The sequence below is a fragment of the Hemibagrus wyckioides genome, linkage group LG19 (assembly GCF_019097595.1).
Source record: "Hemibagrus wyckioides isolate EC202008001 linkage group LG19, SWU_Hwy_1.0, whole genome shotgun sequence".
In the NCBI taxonomy this organism is placed as follows: Eukaryota; Metazoa; Chordata; class Actinopteri; order Siluriformes; family Bagridae; genus Hemibagrus; species Hemibagrus wyckioides.
In genome coordinates this window covers 18,372,866-18,397,657 of record NC_080728.1, presented here as the reverse complement: position 1 = coordinate 18,397,657, position 24,792 = coordinate 18,372,866, and the positions used below count along the sequence as shown (strand labels likewise).

General features: G+C 39.3%; 1 protein-coding gene across 4 annotated transcripts; it reads right to left on the bottom strand.

Annotated features, from left to right (window-relative positions):
- Positions 1 to 809: 809 nt before the first annotated feature.
- Positions 810 to 22,999, bottom strand: lrguk (leucine-rich repeats and guanylate kinase domain containing). Of its 4 annotated transcripts, none has more exons than XM_058416602.1 (20): positions 22,692 to 22,999; positions 22,109 to 22,210; positions 20,877 to 20,958; positions 20,478 to 20,578; positions 19,013 to 19,094; positions 18,037 to 18,161; positions 15,063 to 15,206; positions 14,862 to 14,942; positions 14,077 to 14,163; positions 13,123 to 13,229; positions 12,837 to 12,956; positions 12,538 to 12,634; positions 10,153 to 10,266; positions 9,166 to 9,367; positions 8,097 to 8,216; positions 7,130 to 7,242; positions 6,898 to 6,986; positions 3,532 to 3,600; positions 2,707 to 2,864; positions 810 to 1,198 (listed from the first exon to the last, which is right to left on the bottom strand). In XM_058416602.1, the coding sequence occupies exons 1-20, from the start codon at positions 22,836 to 22,838 to the stop codon at positions 1,014 to 1,016; spliced, it is 2,325 nt and encodes a 774-aa protein (XP_058272585.1). In that variant the 5' UTR covers positions 22,839 to 22,999; the 3' UTR covers positions 810 to 1,013. The 4 variants fall into 4 exon arrangements, with proteins under 4 accessions (XP_058272585.1, XP_058272586.1, XP_058272587.1 ...); XM_058416603.1 differs by having other exon boundaries at positions 22,109 to 22,207; XM_058416604.1 differs by lacking the exons at positions 18,037 to 18,161; positions 19,013 to 19,094; positions 20,478 to 20,578; positions 20,877 to 20,958.
- Positions 23,000 to 24,792: the final 1,793 nt, after the last annotated feature.

The window sequence follows — 24,792 nt, the reverse complement described above, 5'->3', positions numbered from 1 at the left end:
TAGGAAGAAATACAGACAAAAAAAAAAAGCAAAAATGATCTCAGTATTTTATTAAAAAAAACAAATCACAGATGACACTGAAGACCGTGTGGTAATTATAAAGATTGCATTGTTATTTCAATGATCTCACACACACAAGCCTTTCTTTCAGCTTCTGACAGGTACCCGAAGCCTGTGATGCCCCCTGCTGAGGTGTTTAATACGAGTGAGGAGTGAAGATTGAAGATTGTTGGGAAGGTTATGCCTGCAAGCTGCATTCTGCCGCATTGTTGGCCTGTCTTGTCTGAAACTGCCTCTGAATTATAAGATCATTATAACAGCTGCTGGTTTGAGGCTATGACACTGACAGATGGCCAAGTGTGTGAATGTGTGCAAGCTCACACACAGACAAACACTCACACACTGCATCTAGATTCCAGCAGGCTTTTTAACACATTTAATCACCAATTATCAGCTATGTATCTATCTGAATCAAAAAATCCTACATTACAGTTTGGGTCATTATAAGCACACTCATCGGTGAGACAACAGATTTAAGTTATAGTGCTCTATCATCATAAAACATTACCAGAGTTTAAGTTTTATATGTGTGTAATATAATATAATATAATATAATATAATATAATATAATATAATATAATATAATATAATATAATATAATATAATATAATATAATATAATGAATTAAAAATTATTACCTTACTCATTTATTTTCAATTTTTGGTATTATTTCAGTGTTACTACATAATTTCTAAGACTATATTAAAATGGAATAATTTCTGTGGTCAGTCACCTGACCACCTGACCTACTGATCTATAGTTCAGGACATCAGGACAGGGTAAGCTGCTGCTTTAAGGTTTTATATCACTACTTTCACCATGAGCTACCCATGAAGGAGCGGAGGAATTTAACTCTGACGTTCTGCACAGGTTCTGGAGTCTATTAGAATACACGTGTGTCTTCTTTTACCTTCTATAAACCCATTCCTATTCCCTTTTCCTCTCTCCTACGACTATCCCTCATCCACCTGTCCTGCCTGCCCTGTCAGCTGTTGCTTGGATCCGGATTCAGTGGCCTTGCGTCCCTGTGGGATGGGGGGAAGAATGGGTTTGGCCTTGGAACCTGGACGTCCCGGAGACGAGACCAGCTCGGGAGCTGAACGTGATGAATCTGGGCTCAGACCTGGCTCCATGTGATCTGCAGGGAAAGAAATCACTAGAGTAAGGTCCAAAAGTACTTAAAATAATGTCATTCTTCATGAATATCAGAAAAAATAAATGGTACAGTAGATTTCAAAGAATTTTTAGAATCTAATTTTAATCAGATGCTTTCATTCTGCAATGTCTTCGGTTTTAGACAGAATGGTGCGATGTAGCATTTGCATTAATATTGAAATGTTCATGCGTTTAGAAAGTGATCAAATCTCAGAGGGAATACTTTTAGCAGTAAATTATTCGATTTTTTATTTTTTTAAAACATAGCACTGTTGAATTCTCAAAGCTGATTGGTCAGAAGGCATTGATTAATTTACTATAATGGCAACTTTGACAATAGTTCTGGCTGTAATTCAAATCAGTGGAATCGGTAACACGCTTGTTATAAGTTCAATTCAACTCAATTTTATATGCGCTTTTAACAATGGACATGGTCTCAAAATGGCTTTACAGAACATAAGAAACATAGTACAAAAGTCCAAGATTAATGTTGGACAAAATCATCCCCAGTGAGCAAGCCTGTGGTGACTATGGCAAGGAAAAACTCCCTTAGATGTTAGGAGGAAGAAACCTTGAGGAACCAGACTCAAAAGAAGGAAACCCATCCTCATTTGGCTGAAACCAGAGAGTGTGATTATAAATTATTCTAAACACCGGAGACTGTGATTATGAATGATGTCCTTTCTGCAGTCATAAACAGTCAGTTGGAGTTGTGTGATGCAGATACAGCATATGTAGAATGGCATTTTGTGTACTGTCATCTTAAGTCACTACATTTCTACAGTAACAGCTAACAGACAGAATTGTTTGCGGGCTGCTCCGCATACACACATTTAAAAATGTTCTCTGAGGAGATGTTTATGTATCATATATGGCAGAAGTCTATGTTTTAAGTTGTGAGGAAGGTTTCCATACAGAAGAGTTTAAGCTTTGCTGTTTCTCAGTAACATTAAGAGAGAGAGAGAGAGAGAGAGAGAGAGAGAGATGCTAGTCTGAAAATGACATTTTTATAGCCAACTTGTTTCATGGACGTTCCACAACATTAAGCACGACTACAAAACAATAAAACATACAGTGTGTCTTTCTTTACTCAATAAAAATTGTAATAGTTGACAAATTGTGGTATAAGAGAATTAAGACTCATTGCCCAAGACTCATTGCATCATTTTTACAATTAATTAATTTCCTTACTCTGAAAAGCTCATTTACTCACAGAAAATCTGGAACTTTGTTTAGGTCAGAAAGATGATCTTAATAAATCAAGTAAATATCAATTTAGTATACTTTTTTGACAGATGATAAAGTAGAAAGTTCTTGGTGGTGGATTTTATAACCATAATATTAGTTTCAGGAATAAGCATGTTCACCTAAAAGATGATCAGCATTAACAGTTAACTCCTTTGTGCTGATTAAAATCACCAAATGTCATTAGTAGTAAATTTAAAACTTTTGTTTCTAAGAGGTCGTCACAGAGGTAAGTGTGGCTCTTGCCTTTGAGTGTTTCCAGGTTTTGCCCCAACAGGGAGACATCCAGAGGCTCCACCTTTGGCCCTGACCCTGCATCCAAGCCATCAGCTGGGCTTCCCACAGAGAGTACCCCTGCTGAGCTGTTCATGGACAGGCCAGAACTGGCGCAGGATTCCTCTGAGCTAAAACAGAGAGAGAGAGAGAGAGAGAGAGAGAAGAGAATATACTGTACTAGTATGTAGATTCCTTTTAATTTGATCTGTCTGCTCTTTACTAACTAAGGTGTTTATTCCTTGAAGGAAAGTTTTCACCCCCTGCAGTGTATAAGGAACCCTCTGTGGCCTCAGTGTTCACTTTTGCCCATTAATGAAAAGAAACAAAAGTTGCAGCAACTCATTACAACTCCCAGGACTATTCCTAACAGACTAAATTAGCACATGTTTAAATATCTCGGAGCTATGCATATTTCACACGTGTAGCTGTGAGTTCTCGGGTTTTGCAAGCGGACCCAGAAGAGCAACACAAACACTGACAGCTATAAATTTGCATTTATGTATATTTCAGACACATCCTATCCCTGCCCCAACCTCCATCCAATGCTTCTCTTACCCTTGCTGAGAGCCTTGAAACTTGGATAAATAAAAACATACACAAAAAACAGTCAAATGCTTGGATTTATTGCAGAAATAATATTTTGTATGGAGAATAATGTGTGTGGGGAAGTAATAAAAAAAAAACTTGTTTAAATCTAAAAAATAACATATGCTGGATGCACAAGGTTTTGAAGGTAAACAGGATAAGTGCACTTCACAGGTTAGAGGTCAACAGGTCATTCTGCGTGCTGTGTACCTGCTGTCCACGTTACGGTCACCGGATTGAGAATGAGGGGTCAGTAAGGATGGAGCGGTATGAACATATCTGCAACATACAAACACACACATACAAAATAATAATAATAATAGTAATAATAATAATGGACATATATCCATGTATATAAGACTAAGACCAAAAGCCATATCCCAGCTGAGGAAGTTGGGGTCAGAGCACAGGGGCAGCTATCCTGAAGCAGAGAGGGGGCAAACTGGCAGAGCTGGGGCTTGAACCCTGAACTTCCGATCAACAACCAAGCACCTTAACCTCTTGAGCTACTACTGCCCTATGGACTATGGACAATCCATATTGTCATGCTGCTATATACTGTGTATATACAGGGGTTGGACAATGAAACTAAAACACCTGGTTTTAGACCACAATAATTCATTAGTATGGTGTAGAGCCTCCTTTTGCGGCCAATACAGCATCAGTTCGTCTTGGGAATGACAGATACAAGTCCTGCACAGTGGCCAGAGGGATTTTGAGCCATTCTTCTTGCAGAATAGTGGCCAGGTCACTACGTGATGCTGGTGGAGGAAAACGTTTCCTGACTCGCTCCACCAAAACACCCCAAAGTGGCTCAATAATATTTAGATCTGGTGACTGTGCAGGCCATGGGAGATGTTCAACTTCACTTTCATGTTCATCAAACCACTCTGTCACCAGTCTTGCTGTGTGTATTGGTGCATTATCATCCTGATACACGGCACCACCTTCAGGATACAATGTTTGAACCATTGGGTGCACATGGTCCTCCAGAATGGTTCGGTAGTCCTTGGCAGTGACGCGCCCATCTAGCACAAGTATTGGGCCTAGGGAATGCCATGATATTGCAGCCCAAACCATCACTGATCCATCCCCATGCTTCACTCTGGGCATGCAACAGTCTGGGTGGTACGCTTCTTTGGGGCTTCTCCACACCGTAACTCTCCCGGATGTGGGAAAGACAGTGAAGGTGGATTCATCAGAGAGCAATACATGTTTCACATTGTCCACAGCCCAAGATTTTCGCTGCTGGCACCATTGAAACCGATGTTTGGCATTGGCACGAGTGACCAAAGGTTTGGCTATAGCAGCCCAGCCATGTACATTGACCCTGTGGAGCTCCCGACGGACAGTTTTGGTGGAAACAGGAGAGTTGAGGTGCACATTTAATTCTGCAGTGAGTTGGGCAGCTGTGGTTTTATGTTTTTTGGATACAATCCGGGTTAGCACCCGGACATCCCTTTCAGACAGCTTCCTCTTGCGTCCACAGTTACTCCTGTTGGATGTGGTTCGTCCTTCTTGGTGGTATGCTGATATTACCCTGGATACCGTGGCTCTTGATACATCACAAAGACTTGCTGTCTTAGTCACAGATGCGCCAGCGAGACGTGCACCAACAATTTGTCCTCTTTTGAACTCTGATATGTCACCCATATTGTTGTGTACATTGCAATATCTTAAGCAAAATTGTGCTATTACTCTGCTAATTAAACCTTCACACTCTGCTCTTACTGGTGGAATGTGCAATCAATGAAGATTGGCCACCAGGCTGGTCAAATTTAGCCATGAAAATATATATATACTGTATATATATATATATATATATATATATATATATACACTATACACTATATTGCCAAAAGTATTCGCTCACCTGCGAATATGACATCGGTCCACCCTTTGCAGCTATAACAGCTTCAACTCTTCTGGGAAGGCTGTCCACAAGGTTTAGGAGTGTGTTTATGGGAATTTTTGACCATTCTTCCAGAAGCGCATTTGTGAGGTCACACACTGATGTTGGATGAGAAGGCCTGGCTCTCAGTCTCCGCTCTAATTCATCCCAAAGGTGTTCTATCGGGTCGCACTATGCGCCTCAGCATCCGCTGACCCCGCTCCGTCAGTTTACGTGGCCTACCACTTGGTGGCTGAGTTGCTGTCGTTCCCAAACACTTCCACGTTCTTATAATACAGCTGACAGTTGACTGTGGAATATTTAGGAGCGAGGAAATTTCACGACTGGATTTGTTGCACAGGTGGGATCCTATCACAGTTCCACGCTGGAATTCACTGAGCTCCTGGGAGCGACCCATTCTTTCACAAATGTTTGTAAAAACAGTCTGCATGCCTAGGTGCTTGATTTTATACACCTGTGGCCATGGAAGTGATTGGAACACCTGATTCTGATTATTTGGATGGGTGAGCGAATACTTTTGGCAATATAGTGTATATATATGTGTGTGTGTTTACAAACATATATGTTATTAGATACCTGGTTTTTACAGTTTGCACATCAAATTCCATTTAGATTCGTTCCATGTTTTTCAGCGCTATGTGTCCTGTCTTGTGTTGTTTTTTGTACTTCCTGTTTTTGCACTGTCTTGTCTTTGCACTGTTTGCCCCTGGTTGCACATATTGTACACACATTTATGTAGCTAGGACAAACTTCCTGTGTTGTTGTTTCTGTTTCGTAATTTTATGTTGTATGTTTATGTAGCACCAGGGTCCTGGAGAAATGTTGTTTCACTATGTACTGTGTCAGCTATATGTGGTTGAAATGACAAGAAAAGTTTTAAAATATTAAAGTTTTTCCATTTATTATACCATGTATGGTTTAGCTTAAACCAACTGAATTCAAATGGCCAATCAAACAGGTTTGGTTAATAACAACACAATATATGGTCAAATGTATGTCAATATCTAACCATCAGACACATACATGGTTCTATCCAAACTAACTGTAGCAATAAAATAAATACTGTAGCATTACAGTTTCCCTTCACTGCAACCAAGAGCCCCTGTGCACAAAGCCAGCTCCAGTGTTAAGACTGGAGTGCACAGAGCCCTGACCTCAACCCTACTGAACACCACTGAAATGACCGGGAACATCTGAGCTCCAGGAGCGGAGGTAATTATAGCATTAAAGGGGAACTAGCTCTAGAACAGGATGTACAAATAGAATATGGGTGTGATGGTCAGACCACAACACTGAAATCAAATCAGCAATCATCAACCATATCAGAAAACTGAAGTATCTAAATTGTTATGCTGATTACAAAAATGAAGGTATTAAAATGTTGCTCTTTATTTGTAGGAAGATGTATAAATCTCAGAAAAGATGGTATCATCAAATAAAATACCTACAGGATAAATAATAAATTCTTTGCTTTATCCCTTTAATCAAGAGCGTATCCTGGGAATGCTGGTGTCCATTGCATGGCATCACACACACTCACACACTCACACACACCTGTATGCACAGAAACGCCCGTAACAATTTTCACCACCAGTGCTAAAGATGCTGATGCCAGGTTATGGCAGTATGAGCCAATATTTACATTTTCTACTGTACTACTGTACCTTTTAAAGAGCTGTGTGTAAGCCCTGGGAATCTTACCCACCAGGGCTTCTCGAACCATCTGCTGTCTCCGATGGATAGATGCCAGTTCCTACAACACAAGCACAGCGAGCCAATCCCTACAGGCACTGAAATTTATCCAAACATAATCGTGATTTTCAAAGCATTTCACTTTTTGCACCGTGTAACCATTCATCATTAATTTTTTACTTTTGTTTATTCTCTGTGACTCACTGCTGAGGTTTTCTGAGGCAGCAGCCTGGCTTGGACTTTGTAGTAATTCTGGCTGTAGACGTCTGTGGGGTTGGCTTCTATCTTCTTGGCTGCAGTAGACTCACCACCCTCGTCTGAAACACACTCACACACACACACACACACACACACTTTCAATTCATATATTTATATGCAACCAAGTGACCACAAAAAACGCAATATTGTTTCATCTCAAAAACAGCACAGATATCGTGGCACATGCATTTCTATGACAGTTACATAAAATAATCCACTTGTAGGCTTAGTGAGTCTACAGAATAAAAAGGGGTCTGTAAAATTAACGTTTGAGTTTTATGTGAAAACATTCCAGCTATTAAAATTGCTGGGTTGCTTTTAACTTTGGGAAGACACACTGAGCTTTTGGACGAAAAAGCTTCTTATATTAAAATAAAGCAGTTACTTTTGCTCAGGATTTTTGCAGTTCATACCAATAAATCAGTTCATATGTGCCGATAAATCAGTTCATATGTGCAGAGAAATCAGTAAATTAAAATACAAACCATCTGTGGACATTGCTAGAAAAATGTCTCCTCTAAGTAAGGTAAGAATTTAATAAAAGGATACCACAGTGCAGTTTAACTCTTCTCTCTCACTGGTCTGAAGGTGCACTTTATTTTTATATATAACAACTTGTTCCACAACATGAAATTATAAACTACAAACTACATAACACGACAATAACACATTTTGAGATGTGGCGCTATAATGAAATAACACACTTTGGGGTGACAATAATCCGATGTGAATTGTGTGTTATTTTGTACATACGTAGCTGTGCATTAGAGCTGCAGGATTATTGATTAAATAGTCGTTTTTTTTCAGGCTTAGAATTGCTATCACAATAACCACTCTTGATTTTGTTTGTATGAAGCAATATCCACAGTAAGAAACAAACTGTAACAAACTGATTAAACTGAATGAGTTTTACCTGCGGTGGTGTTTTGCGGTGTATCTCTAGTGTTCCATTCACCTTCTTTCTCCTGCTCCTCCAGACCCAGATATTCTTTTATTAGCTGTTTCAGAGCGCTGTATGCCTGTTTGCGATCATCTAATAGTAAAAGGTTTTAAGGTTAGCTCCTAAACCTTAAAATGTAATTGAAAAATATCTTGTGTGAAAACACATTATGTACTGCCAAAACTTTGGAACACCCCTCCAGTGTTGTTTTTCAGGGGTTGGGCTCGGCCCCTTAGTTCCAGTGAAAGGAAATCTTAATGCTTCAGCTTCATACCAAGACATTTTGGACAATTTCATGCTCCCAACTTTGTGGGAACAGTTTGGGGATGACCCCTTCCTGCTCCAACCTGACTGCACACCAGTGCACAAACCAAGGTCCATAAAGACATGGATGACAGAGTCTGGTGTGGAGGAACTTGACTGGCCTGCACAGAGTCTTGACCTTAACCTGATAGAACACCTTTGGGATGAATTAGAGCGGAGACTGAGAGCCAGACCTTCTCGTCCAACATCAGTGGCTGACCTCACAAATGCGCTTCTAGAGGAATGGTCAAAAATTCCCATAAACACACTCCTAAACCTTGTAGAAAGCCTTCCCAGAAGAGTTAAAGCTGTAAAACTCCATATTACATTCATGTGCATGTAAAGGCAGACGTCCCAGATTTGGCCTGAATCACAGTCTCTAATTAATCTAATTTAACTGTCCAAAATGTCTTGGTATGAAGCTGAAGCATTAAGAGTTCCTTTTACTGGAAACCCAACACCTGAATTCAATGATTTGGAGGGGTGTTGAAAACCTTTGGCAATATAGTGAATCACACACATAAGCAGCTACATTAAAAGGCAGTAAATGACTTCAGTGAAGCTGCTTTAATAAAAGTCTTTTGTATGTGAGGAACTTTTTGTTCAGTGGTTGTGAGAATCCAAGAGAGCCGCACGCTCGCAGTACAATTGTTTGCATTTAATTATGTGACTACACACTCCTAATAAATTTAATAACGATTTAAATGGTACTTAATTCATCAAACATTAAAATTCCCACCACAGAGGATCACGCTGTCGAAGAAGCCAGGCCGCTTTCTGTTGATTTTGGCGTAGAGCTCAATCCGTGACACGGCTTTCTCTATCTGGGCGTCAGTGTAGAAGCTTCTGGCCTTCATGTGTGAAATGTAGTCTTCGGTTTTTGTCGGGATCAGCAAGATGTATCTGGGCTCGAAGTATGAGGTTTTCAGACTAAATACACCCTGTGGTTAGGAAATAGAAACACAAACAGTTTACAGAATAAGGGTTTATTTTAAAAAAAAATTATAATATATGCTACAGTTAGTCATGCCATTTTATAATTTTAAAATCTTTAATAAATATTAATGATTGCTTTTTAATTGTGTACATTTATATACATTACAAGCATGGCATTATGATGACCAGCTATTAAAGGAACTACATTAAATTATCCCGCAGGGCTTCTGAATTCTCAAATCTGATTGGTCAGAAGGTGCAAATTAATGATATGTAAAATTCATTTTCTATAACAGCAGCTTGTGTTGTGTGTGTTATTGTTTCTATAGCAACCATGTGTAATGTTTTCTATCAACAGACATCTGAAGACCAATGGGTGTTTTCTACCATGGTATTTTGCACATTGTGGGTTCTAAGTAACATGACAAGTGTATTTTTCCATTATATGAAAAAATACAAAAGAGAGAAAAAAAGGGAATATCTTTATAGCTGCTATAAGTAAAGAGGGACAGGAACACCTCACCATCCTTTTTTATAGTATAGTATAGTTTTTATAGTTATATAAAATATTAGACTTTATGATAAAAAAAGGCTCATAATGAAATGTTACAGAAATACTTCTTGTTCCTGTCTTCCTGGTTTATCTACTTCTCAAGTGTGACAACAGATTTGAGTTTGTTTAAACTGATTTCTCACAGATTTGCATCCAACGTGGAAACGATTTTTATGTTTCCTAAGCAGAAGGTCCAACATAAAGGAATGCCATTTGGCCGTGTTATCCGTAGTGTACCTCCAGCTCCATATGAACACAGCAGGCTAGCCCCTCTCTGGCCACGCTCTCGATGGCCTCTCGAGACAACCCATACCAGTTCCCTCCATACTGCATCGTCTGCACAAAGTAACCCTAAAAGAGAAAACGAGTCAGACTGAAAAACAGATAAAGAGTAGTCTGTGCTCTACTGTAAGCATGTGCTATGCCTCAAATTCATCTGTGAAACAGATCGTTTCTTGGATGTTCCAGACGTCAGTGTGTACTCAAATCTTTAAACGGAAGCAGCTCTGCTCACATTTTCACACCGCTAACCTCTGACCTGGCCGACTAGCATCTGGATCTGGTTGGGGATTTGAGTGTAAAGCCTTTTCTCTACCAGAGAGGGTAATACCATAAAGTTCATTGTTATTCACTGGATGAGGTGGCATTAAAACACAAATACAGATTACAACCATATGCTAATCCTTTTTATTATTTCACTTTAACAGACCCTGAAATAAGCATTAGCTGAGCTCAGGAGAGTCGGCGATTGAGATTAATTTGCTGAATGCCAGATGGCTGCGAGGGCGACGGCCGCACACATCTGGGCCTGAGTGATACGAGGCCAGGCTGGTCTGTAACACTCACCTGAGATTTTCTCCTCTGTCCTTGTTACATATGCTTACAATCACACTTCAAAGGAGTTCAGCACTAAATCAACCAGCGACCTCGATTTATCAAACCCGCTGGAACTTCTAATAGGCAAAGCTTTAAGCTACCAGAGCGCCGGACAAACAGATCATGTGTGACGTTCTGCCTGTCATCTCGTTCAAACGTTTAGCATGTCATCATGTTTACAGCTCAAGTTCAAACAAACACAAGCACTTTCTTGTTAGTCTGCTGGATCCACACTTAATGTCATGCCGCGATAGTTGATATCACAAGAAGATTACACTTGAACAAGGTCAAAGATCAATATTTTGAACCAGGGACACATCACATCAGTATCATTTTTTCACTGAGTACATTTAGTTCAGCACTCGTCGATATCCTACTTAGTATTAATCAATCATGGATGTCACAGAACATATTATTTATCTCTACATGTTTCCCCAGGTTAGATATTGACCATGAAATGTGAACCATGTGTTTACATGATCTTAGACCACTAGGCTCATTCTTTATAATGCTAGCTAGCTCATCTGTATTAGCTTGGTTACCTTTGGATGGAGCTGGGTTGCAGTGGTTTCATTTTACTCCAGAAAACCATGCACGTGTTTACGACTTAAAAATATAAAATTATTGTCTGTGCGCTTTTCTTACTATATTATCTCCTTGGCTGATGGTATTCTTAATCCTTGACCTAGTGAACCTGTATTAATGAACCTGTATTTACTGATAAAGACTTAAAAGCATGTCTTTAAGTCGCTTTTGATAAGGATGTCTGCGAAATGTAATAACAAAAATTTGTTATTTATCACCAGATGTAATACATGCTATGAGTTAGCTGTTTCCAGTATTGGTGTCAAACCTCCCCTTTTTTGAGCTTGTTATGGAAAACAGTTCTGTAAAATGTCTTGTATTTAATAATTCTGTATATCATCAAAAGGATTTTCATCCACAATGGCTGCTCAGGTGCTTGTTCAGTCTCTTGTCTTGGCAGGTCTACATCTGAACACAATTCGTCCTCTGCAAATTATCCAAAATGCAGATGTGTGATTTGATTCCACCCTCCCAAAGTTTTCCCACACGTTCCTCTGCTGGCTTCCGGTAGCTGCATCAGATTCAAAACACTGACGCTTGCCTACAAAGCCAAGAATGAGCCAGCTCCCTCTTACCTCAAAGCTCTTATTACTCCTCACACTGCACCTCGATCCTTCAGATCTACAAGCACTGCTCGAATATTCCACCATCTCTTAGAGTAAGAGGTAGGTATTTGTCAAGACTCTTCTCTGTTCTGGCTCCGAGGTGGTGGAATGAACTTCCCCTAGATGTCCGAACAGTTGAGTCACTGACTGTCTTCAAACGACGGCTGAAGACCTATCTCTTCCTGAAGCACTTAAACTAGCTCTTATTTTCCCTGTTTGTTTTATGCATTACAAAAAAAGAAAAGAAAAAAAAATAACTGTGCAAATTGTGCTATATTTCCTCCCAACCGAGTTTTTAGGCTGATGGTATCCTAAGTCTGTGACTTAATGTATTCATTGATAGAGACTTCAAAGCACTTTTGTACATCGCTCTGGATCTCTGAGTCTGCCAAATGCCAGAAATGTAAATGTAAATGTAATAAGGGGAGTATGTTATCTGTCTGAAATACTTTGATTCAAGCAATGTGGGCCAAACTACCTTTCCCCTGGCATCTCCCTAAATATTTTGAAAAGACTTGAATACATTATTCTGATATCCCCCAAATTTGTGACGCACCATATGTGTCATGTTTTGAAATTCTTCATTTTGGACAAAGTGGTAGTCACAGCCATCTTCCTCTCCAAAATAGGGCCCTCTGGTGGTGTGGCAAGTCCTAAAACAGACACAGCATGTATTTATCTTCAGCTGAGATAGATAGATAGATAGATAGATAGATAGATAGATAGATAGATAGATAGATAGATAGATAGATAGATAGATAGATAGATAGATAGATACTTATTCATCCCAATTTACAACGTTGTTTATTTGTTTATACAGATATAAACATTCATTCAGAGGTAACTAGCACTTACCCATAACCAAAGTAGTCACTATATTCATGACACAGCTTATGGGCCAGCTCCCGCTTTCCACATGCCTGTGGCCCTGTCAGGACCAGCATGGGGTATGGAGTGTCCAGACTGGGAAGAGTGCTGGATATTAAACAGACAGAAAAAGTAAACATTTACAAATTTGCCTACTTATGCCCTTCTGTGTCTCTTTTAAAGTGGTGTCCATTGTTAATCTCAATTCCGAGCCACACTACCCTTTTCTATAAGTAGAAAAGGGTGATTATAATATTAATTCAACCAATGACACCTGTCAAAGATAGCTTGAGGCTGTATGTGCTGGTACATCACGTGGTTCATGTGATCTCTAGCTGCCACCAACTCCAGAGATGGATCGTACTTGTTCACAGCTGAAACCTAAAATCAAGAGATAGAGGCTAAGCCAAGCCAAAAGCAAGGCAAAATCTATAATTATTTACAGACAAACCTGTTGATCATTTCTTACAGATTTTAGGTTATAAAAGAACCTTACAGACCCCGTTGGTGCTGTAAACAAAAATAGATGCGTGAACATCTTGGTTGCAAAATGACCCACATAGCCTAGCCACCTGGTGCTACTTGTTTAATCAGACTGAAGAAACTATCCAGAATTTTATTTAGAAATTGAATTTTCATTAACTTAAATGTTATTTACTTATAATTATGTTCATGCACTAAAAGGGATTCTTATAACCTGGCCATCCATTCAGTGGCTAAGTGATGCCTTGTGGTAGCCAAGCCTGCAACGTTTATACCATATTCCCTTACCCTCCACTTTATTAGGAACACCTGTACACCTGCTCATTTATGCAGCAATCAGGTGGCAGCAGTATAATGTATAAAATCATGCAGGTTGATGTCGAGAGCTTCAGTTAATGTTCATAAGATGTTTCATGGCTGTTGGTGCCAGATGGGCAGGATTCAAAAATTCTGTCTGATTTGATAGTGTATGGTAAAAGTGAATGAAATACTATTGATTCTAAAACCAACCAGCACAATACAACATCTTAGAAAATAAATTCTCGCACTGCTCTTAAAAATCATCATACGTGCCTGCTATGTTTTCACTCAGGGGTCTATAAGCTTATAAGGGGTCTAGAAATTGTAAAACTGTATTTCCATTTAGCATTTAAACCATTTTAAATGTCAGTATTAGTTCCATGACTGTTACGATCAATTGTAGAACAGAAATATAATGGGATGTTATAATATATACTAGAATTACCTTTTCCTCAACAGTCACGGGTCGCTCATCCATAACAGTGAGGTGATTAAGAATGAAAATCACAGCCAGTCTGTAGTCGGGTTGTTCCTTCAGCAGATAAGAATGAAACTGAGCATTAAAATCACTAACTAAAACTGAAACTGATGAAGGACTAGAGGACGAAGCAATAATTTGTGACTGTGCATGTATAAATCCCAACCAGGTAGGTGTGTCAAATAAATCAGCAAGTACAGTAGTTTCACGCCATGACACTGCCCCTCCTGTACTAACGGTGGTTTTATGATACTTATAATACAACTTTGAACATCCTGAAGAGCATCATTAATTCCAGTGCTAAAAAAATGGAAGCTGGTACAGCTCCACTTAAGAAGACAATCTAACAAAACTCACTGACTGGATAAAGTGGGTATTAGTCAGAGAAGCATCCAGGAGACCAAAGATTTGGTTAGAACCACTGCTCAGAGGGGAGAAGCTGATCACAGGACAATCATAGCACAGATCCTTGACAAATCATACGCAATGCCATTTGGAGTTTGCCGAAAGACACGAGGAATTTTTGAAAAATTGTGGAAAAGAATTCTCTGGTCTGACAGAACATATTGACTTTGATACTGTGTTTGGTGGAATGTTCTCACCCCACCAAACACCATCACCACAGTGAAGCATGATGGTGGCAGCATCATGTCAACCTTTAGCTTTGGGAACTTCTCAGTCTAAGCCCCTCTTTACCATGCGACAGAATTGTTTTTGACTTTATGTGCTAAGAGTACAAAAATATTACTTACTTGTATTGGGTTTCTCTTGAGATTCAGTTCTCTCAATAGCAGAAGGTATTGCACATGTGTGCACTCTTTGATCTCACCAATCTAACATTTAGTTTAAAAAAAAACAACACACACACACACACACACACACACACACACACACACATGAAAGGATACTGACATAAGCAATTAGAAGGTCATTTTCATTTAAAATCTAATTACCATATTGCTTTCAAGATTGATGTTTCCCAGGAGGTGAAGGTCCTGAAGTCCAGACAGGCTTTGAATTCTGTTAGAGGACAAGTCCAGGATCTGCAGACTCCGGAGTGTTTGTAAATTCTCAATCTTCTTGATCAGATTCCCCTTCTGTACATAGAAAGGATAACCTCAAATCAGAGTGAGGCCTAAAAACAATCATGAAATATAAAAATATCATGATATGTAGACTAGTTTGGTGCAGGTAGATGTGGGTGAATCATGTAACATGAAAACAATCCAAGGCAAAATTAACCAAAAAACAGTAGTATTATATTGTGTCAGTTATCATAAAAGCTACGTTTGTCAAATTTGATGTAACTAACATAACTAGGCCAAATGACATGAGTTTGTGTCATAATACTGTCTAGGGTGAAATGACACAAAGGCACATCTGATGATTGACTTCTTAACTCGTGACCCATGACCAGCATGGGGTATGGAGTGTCCAGACTGGGAAGAGTTCATTCATAACAGCATGACGTTATGATGATGATGATGATGTGACAATTGACACCTGTTGTAATAAACATTTACGAATTCATATCTGTTATCGTACACCCCTCTGCACAAAGCCCTTCAGAAAAGTGTTCCCAGTTCTTCTTAGACAATGCCAATGTGCACTGTTAGCATTTCCTCTATTATATCCAGGGAACAGCTGGTACAACATGCTAATAATTCAGGGGCTTTCCAAACCTCTCACTGACCCCCTCTCCTCCTGTCATCCCACTCCCCAGCCCTCCAATGGCAGCTCTGAGCCATTTTGCCAAACCTAGCCCTTATGCCCTACCCTTCACAAGCCCTGCTTGGCAGAGAAATGCGGAAAGTGGGGTAGACACTGGCCACGAGGCAGCCCGGATGCTCCGGTGCCAGGGTGTGACGAGGTGAGAGAGAAGTTACCCGACAGGAGCACGCTGCTCAGTGTTTCACTCTAGCCCAGAGGCCAGCAGGTTCAGCACGTCACTGTGTGTGTGTGTGCTATTGAATACAGTCCAGACTCATTCACACCAGCAGCTGCGCCCCAAAGGGAAAATGGATGGCAGAGAGCACAATGATGAAGAATCACTTTGATTAAGGACACCGCAAAAACCTTTCAGAGAAGTGGCGAAGGGTCTGGGGGCACATCGGTGTACCATATGGTGGACTCCATTTTCTTGCTTTTTCAACGTAAATAAGTCCCAAAATACAACACGGATGTCAACATCAAAAGCAAAAAGTGAAGGTGAACTGCTGTATAAACTGAAATATACCAGTGGGATAAACTTTTTGAAACAGTGGACAGAGAGCCAGTGGAACAAAAATAAGGTGTTTGGTTCCTTTCTGAACAGTGTGACGCAGTGAGTCATCTGAAATATCAGTCACACGGCCTCATCCTGTTTATCGACAAGAAAAGCAACAGACTCTCTGACAGAAGGTATGTCCGGGATGAAAACTATCCCTCAGTAGGCTAGCTTAGACACCTGTTGTTATGGTTACCTTATAAGTCACTTCCACTCAATAAAATAGTAACTTTTGGTAGAAATCCGTTATTGATGCTATTATTAAACTTCTTTAATCTATATTTATAACCAATAATGGTGAAGCAGTTTTCATTCAGTGTAGGAATGGTTTTAAAACATAAGAGTAAATTAAATTTAACAGACAATATCAATTTATACAAAGTTCAGCTTGTGATTCTTAGTAGTCTAACAGGAAATATACACTACATGTTGCCAAAAGTTTTGGGACACCCCTCCAAATAATTGAATTCAGGTGTTGTTTTTCAAGGGTTGGGCTCGGCCCCTTAGTTCCAGTGAAAGAAACTCTCAATGCTTCAGCTTCATACCAAGACATTTTGGACAATTTCATGCTCCCAACTTTGTGGGAACAGTTCGGGGATGACCCCTTCCTGTTCCAACATGACTGTGCACCAGTGCACAAAGCAAGGTCCATAAAGACATGGATGAGTGAGTTTGGTGTGGAGGAACTTGACTGGCCTGCACAGAGTCAACACCTCAACCAGATAGAACACCTTTGGGGTGAATTAGAGGGGAGACTGTGAGTCAGACCTTCTCCTCCAACATCAGTGGCTGACCTCACAAATGCACTTCTAGTGGAATGGTCAAAAATCCCCATAAACACACTCCTAAACCTTGTGGAAAGCCTTCCCAAAAGAGTTAAAGCTGTTACAGCTGCAAGGGTGGGCCAACTCCATATTACATTCATGTGCATGTAAAGGCAGATGTCCCAGTTTTGTTCTGGCTCGCAGTCTCCACTCTAATTCGTCCCAAAGGTGTTCTATCGGGTTGAGGTCAGGCCAGTCAAGTTGATATCCTAAACAATATCATTAGTTTAACACAGTATAAGCTCCTCTGCACGTACTACATTTCACACAGCGAATCAAATAACCACACAGGCTAGGCAAAATATTATTTACAGTTCTGAGGCTACCATTTCATTTCTAACTCATTGTGCTCAACTGCACAGCAATAAGCTATTCAATATCTGAAATGCTGCCAATTTGAAAATGTTTGTCATGGGCTACAAGTACTGGCCTTTCATTTGCACTAAACTACACACGGTGAAATAGTTAGAATTACTGAAATGAGAAATGCAAACCATTACAATTATAATCCCATTTCTCCACGGTCATCTGTGATTGTGTGCTTACTGTGCAGCTTTATTTGGCAATTTATTTGCCAAAATGAGCTGTCTGGTTTGTTTATGTGACCTTGCTGACAAGCAAATTGCAGATATTGAAAAACTCCACCATCTCCGTCATCCAACTAATGTGGGGCGAATCTCAAGTGAGAAACTACTGTGTCCCAAAAATACCACATTAATGTTTTTTTTCCAGATAATCTATTCATGATATAGGGCTCATACTAACTCCCGCTGTAGCCAGACAGAGCCCGGGCTCTTTAAGTTTGGATCAGGGACCTGTTGAGAGAACTGACATTACCAGGCAGAGCTGTCTGAGTGGCAGATTTTTGAGTCCACTGATACGTAAGATCTTGTTATGCTCCATACTGAGGTGAGTCAGGCTGCTGCACTTCTCCAGCCCCCGGACTTCACTGATGAAGTTATCTAGCCAGTGAAGAACCTGGTCAAGTGTAACAACTACAGAAAAGAGAGATGACTGTTCATGTGTTTTTAACAAGTGTGACATACTAAAATATCTCCTAATACACCGATCAGGCATAATCTTCTGAGCACTGACAGGTGAAGGGAATAAGACTGATGATCTCCTCATCATGGCACCTGTTAGTGGGTGGGATATATTAGGCAGCAAGTGAACATTTTGTCCTCAGAGTTGATGTGTTAGAAGCAGGAAAAATGAACAAGCGTAAGGATTTGAGTGAATTTGACGAATTTGGCTAGACCACTGGATCAGAGCATCTCCAAAACTGCAGCTCTTGTGGGGTGTTCCCGGTCTGTTGTGGTCAGTATCTCTCAAAAGTATTCTTTACGTTCTCTAAGTCCTTTAAGTATCTTTTAAGTCCTGGAAGTGCCCCATGGGCCTCACCTCACAACTTACAGGACTTAAAGGATCTGCTGCTAACATCTTGGTGCCAGATACCACAGCACATCTTCAGGGATCTAGTGGGGTCCATACCTCAACAGGTCAGGGCTGTTTTGGCAGCGAAAGAGGGACCAACACAATATTAGGCAGGTGGTCATAATGTTATGCCTGGTCAGTGTAGATCAACTTTAAAATAAAATGAGTGCTGGGTCAGGTTATTGTTCAACACAAGTGGTGATCTTGATGGTGTGTAACCCAAGTCTGAATACACTTAAATTTCCCTGTGTAAATACTTTTGGCCTTGGCTTGTAAATCACTAGGCCTTGGCACGAGCATGATATTTTTCTTTTTGAACATGGGATATTTTACCTACAAGCACAAATCCAGTCTAACTCAGACTAAATATAAAGGATACAGCCTAGAATTAGCTTGCGGAGAGAAGTATAGGCCGACAAATCCTTCATTGAAGATATGTGGTTGTGAGAGAAATCCACTTCCTGCAGAAAGGTTAAAATATATAGTTATTACAGTAGACAGTAAAGAAAAATAAATACAGTTTGTGTTTCAAAAGATTTGCTGTTTAACATTTTATGTAAATTAATCCCACCATTTTATACCTGAAATGACTTGCAGATGCTAGTTAATTTTGAACATTTACATTTCATTCACCCTTATCCAGAGCGACTTACAATTGACCAGTTGACCAATTTAGGGTTAAGGGCCTTGCTCAGGGGCCCAAAAGTAGCACCTTGGTGGACCTGGGATTCCAACTCATAGCCTTCTTATCAGTAGCCCAACACCTTAGCCACTAATTCCACATTCCTACATGCTGCATGCATTTTGGTTAAATTAAAAGAAATGAGTCCATGCCAAACATTAAATAAAAAAAGTCTAAGAAATACAGAGGTCTAACTGAAGTGAGAAAACTTCCTTCTTATTTTAAAAAACCTAAATGTAACTGGAAAATCCTGATCCGAATCACTGTAATTAGTTACGTATAGCAGATATACACTCTTCATACACTCAGTGTCTACTTTGATAGGAACACCTGTCCATTTGTGTAATCATCTAATCAGCTAATCTTGTAGCAGCAGCACAGTGTACAAAATGCAGATACAGATCAAGAGCTTCAGTTAATCTTGATATCAAGCATCAGAATGAAGAAAAAGTCTGTGACTTGACCATGGCATGGTTGTTGGTGCCAGATAGCCTGGTCTGAGTATTTCATAAACTCCTCCTGGCATTTTCACACACAACATTCTCTAGAGTTTACAAGGAATGGTGAGAAAAACAAAATGTATCCTGTTTGCTGAGGGTCGGCAAGCTGAAAGGAGCGAGATCTGAGGAGAATGAGCAGACAGGTCTGAGCTGACAGGAAGTATACAGGTCTAGAGATTTTTTAAGCAAAAAAAAAAGTGAATCCAGAATAAAAACAACCTGGAGGTGGATGATGCTGCTACAACAGCAGAAGACCACATGAAGTTCCACTCCTGTCAGCCAAGAACAAGAATCTGAGGCTATCATGGGCACAGACTGGACAGCTGAAGATTCTATTAATGGGCTAGACTGGTTCAAGTTGATAGGAAGGCTATGATAACTCAACCGCTCTTACAAAGATGGTAACCTGAAAAGCAGCTTAGAACGCAAACCATGAGATAGATGGATTCCCAAGAACAGGCTTCAGTGAGCACAGTGAGTATAAAATCCTAAATTCGCTCCTTGTTTAATCGCCAATCATGTCTAAACTATACTAAAACATAAACTCTACACGTCAAACTCCAAAACTTTTTGACTGGAAGTGGATGTCAACCTTGAACTCACACAAGAACTAAGACACTTCTCAAAAACTTTCTGTTCTCCAGTCTAATGTAAGGTCTCACCTTGAGATTTTTCGGTGGTTGGAAACCAAAGAAGTTGGAGATATCATTGTGGGAAGCATCGAGTTTGATAAGGTATGGCATGTGGCTCACGCAGGATAAATCTACCAGTCACAAAACATGAAACACAGAAAGCACAGGAGAGGGATGGATTAACAATGGCTACACACTGTGGTTTGTTTTGTTGCTGTTTTTAAAATCCAGGTGTGCAAGAGCAAGGACATTGATCCTGATGATATAAATCACATGCATGACAAAGATGAATAACAGTGTAAAAAGTTTACTTTTAAACTTTTAATAATGATAATTTTATTATCATTGTTTTGAAGATAAATAGAATTTTTTAAAATGTCAAATAATAATAATAATAATAATAATAATAATGATACTAATAATAATTACCTTTTATTTTGTTGTTGGGCAGTTCAAGTTTTTGAATATGGATGTAATTGGACAAAATGGACACGTTTTTCAAGCTTTTCCGCTAAAAACCAAAGGAATTCAAACAGAAAAGGGGGTAAAAAGCAGCGTGGTTATATAAAGACAATTGCTAATCTTATTTTCACTAATGCTATACACCGATCAGGCATAACATTATGACTACTGACAGGTGCAGTGAATAAGTCTGAGCATCTCCTCATTAGTGGGTGGGATATATTAGGCAGCAAGTGAACATTTTGTCCTCGGAGTTGATGTGTTAGAAGCAGGAAAAATGGACAAGAGTAAGGATTTGAGCGAGTTTGACGAAGGGCCAAATACTGGATCAGATCATCTCCAAAACTGCAGCTCTTGTGGGGTGTTCCCGGTCTGCAGTGGTCAGTATCTATCAAAAGTGGTCCAAGGAAGGAACAGTGGTGAAACGGCGACAGGGTCATGGGCGGTCAAGGCTCATTGATGTACGTGGGGAGTGAAGGCTGGTCCGTGTGATCCGATCCAACAGACGAGCTACTGTTGCTCAAATTGCTAAAAAGATTAATGCTGGTTCTGATAGAAAGGTGTCAGAATACACAGTGCAGGACAGTTTGATGGCTTTGTAATTAAATTTAATCGTGTGGAAGATAGTTCCTGTTCTCAGTTGCTTTCTTGTGGATATAAAGATTTATTCTCTCTCTCTCTCTCTCTCCCTGGACAAACTGCGCAAAACAGAGACTACATCCTTAAATGTTAAATAAATACCCCCGGAAATGCCACCACGTCAATGATTATATGTTTTACTTTGCTAAACAACACGTTTTTAAATCCGTTTATTATTAGTCGCAGATCATGTGATGACTGACTGAATGGGCTGTTACTATGGAAACAGTAACCCATTAGAACGAGGACATTAATATAAAGCTATATGTCCGTGTTAGAGCTAGAGCTGGAACTGCGGCCTGAGCCGTTCTGTTGTACAGAAATAACACACACCTTCTGACCAATCAGATTCGAGAAGGCGCTGAAATCCCACTGAGTTTAATATCGGATTAGATGATGATTTAAATTCAGTCTTGGATATTTTAAAACAAAGTCTTAAATCAATAGATAATCCTTTATGTTTGGTGTGAATCTGCAATCCAGTCACAGGGCATGTTTATTTTAAACACGTACCTGCTTTATTATTATTATTATCGTGTGTGTGTGTGTGTGTCACTCACAGGTAAAGAGAGGGACAGGTAGACATGCTGTAGTCCTGTAGCTGAGCGGCCCAGATCGGAGAGATGTTTAGACACTTCATCTTCGGTCAGTTCACCATCCTTCTTTCCAAAAATAAATACATGTATATTGTATATTATTATTCTTGCTATTATTATTTGTAGTAGTAGTAGTAGTGGTGGAAGAACAACAACTGTTACTACTACTACTACAACTTATACTACAAATAATAATAATAATAATAATAATAATAATAACAATAATAATAAATAAATAAATAAATGAAAATATAATAATAATAATAATAATAATAATAATAATAATAATAATAATAATAATGATAATAATAATATAAAATAAGACAATAATGAATTTTAAAAAAGAATAATATAAAATAAAATAAAAAGCAGGAAATATTTATTAAGTGTAGGTAAGAATTCAGTAACTTAGTTAATGCCAAGTTGCATAAACCCTACATTAAATGACTTCAGAGATAATTTAATATCTAAAACTATAAAAAAAAAACCAAGACGCAAATGATGCAAACCTTTCAAATAAAAACTAAAATTTGTTAAAACTTTGTACCTCCATGTCTTTTTGCTCCTCTTCAGCCTGAGGACTTTTCTCCTCTAGTGTTGTGTTTCCGTCGTCTTGGTCCCATGACTCCGGGGAATTTGCCTCTGTTTGGCAGGTTAAAACCTCCTCACACTCCTGCTGAACAGACACGGGCATTTTGTTTATTAAACCTTTCTTATTTCTCCCTAAAAAAACATTGTTTTTCCAACACTAAAGCGCATTTTTTGGACAGGAACTGTGCGCTAGAGCTAATGCTAATCGAGAAAGCGCCTCAGGGTGAGCACGCGACGCCCGTTGCCTAGTAACCGTGCTGAGGGAAAGTGCGAGAGAGGGCGCGAGCTGCTCTGTACATAGACGTACGCTAAAAAAAATAAAAATCTGTAATATATTTCAACCATTTAGTATTTGTTTGAATAAAACATAGGATTATTTATTACATTAAACATATCGAGCTCGGTTTGAATTAAAATATTGACACAATATAGAGGGGTTTTAGACGGTCTGTCTGTCTGTGTGTGTGTGTGTGTGTGTGTGTAAAGGTCAGAAAGTCTGGATGAGCAATTCGATAAAAATAAAAGAAACAAAATAATACAAGAAGCAAAATAAACTGATAAATAAACATCCATAAATTACTGCTGTATATATTTGTGTTAATTACAGTATTTGTGTATTTATTTAGTCAAGTATTACATATCATGTAAATAATTTTTTTAATAAGCCTAGTTTTCAGTATTTATTTCTGGATTCATTTAATTTTTCTGTAATGTTTTATCACTTTCTATTTATTTCCCTCATTTATTCTTTAAATTGTGCACTGAGGTTGAGTTTCCACATGTGCAGCATAAAATCTCTTGTGTGTGTGTGTGTGTGTGTGTGTGTGTGAATATGACTCCCATTGCTTATAAACTACTTATAGACTTACATCAGGCCTCCATCACATACTGTATGTTCACGAAAAATCTCCATATTGTTGGGGAAACCCACACACAGCCATTCCTAACACGCATGACTATACATATCCTCCTTCAGTAAAAGTTTTCCCTTGTCTCTCAATCCCCACTGATTCAGTAAAGCTGGCAGCATTCAGGCTTCATTTGTCCTCCTGTTTCTCTCCGGCTTCCTTCGCCTTTCCCCCTAAAGACTACTTTGCTGCGAAAACTATGGTATTTTTTTTTGACGTTCCGTGAAAATCTGACACAGCAGAGCACCAGAACTTTCAATAAAAACACTTGTTTCAGTCCAGTCACTTTGAAATTTTCAGTGCTCCTCTGAGATCTTTCTTTTCTCCACCTAAACAAACTAGCTAGCTAGCTGCCTGAATCTGAGCGGGAGAGGTTAGGAAACATAAGTGGGTTTCCGTTGATTGCTCCTCTGAGATCTTTCTTTTCTCCTCCACAAACTAGCTAGCTAGCGGCCTGAATCTGAGCGTGAGAAGTTAGTAAACGTAAGCGTTTTTTCATTGATTGCTCCTCTGAGATCCTTATTTATTCCACCTCCACAAACTAGCTAGCTAGCTGCCTGAATCTGAGTGTGACAGAATAGTAGTAAATGGAAGCATTTTTTTCACTGATATCTCCTATGAGATCATTCTTTTGTCCTTCTCCACAAACTAGCTAGCTAGCTGCTTGAATCTGAGCGAGAGAGGTTAGTAAATGTAAATGTATTTTGTTGATTTCTCCTCCGAGATCTTTCTTTTCTCCTCCACAAACTAGCTAGCTGCTTGAATCTGAGCGTGAGAGGTTACTCTCTGAAATCTTTCTTTTCTTCACCTCCACAAACTAGCTAGCTAGCTTTCTGCAGGAAACCAATCTCCAGTGATGTGTCTAAGTTTTTTAACTATTAAAAGTCAGTGAAGGTGAGACACCTGGTGTGACTTTATGATTTTAGCCAAAAAGCCACTGTTTAATACAAAAATGGATTTCCAGAAGAATTGCTATCTCCTCAGGCATCTCTGTGGAAATGAAGCAGCTGTGGATAAGAGCGTCTGCTAAACGCTGTGAAGGTGAATATAATCTCAGCTTATAGGATATATTACAGGATATACAAGTGAAACTAAGGGCCAATGAGAAGCAACACAAACACTTTTATAGGTAAATCATTCACAGGAGCA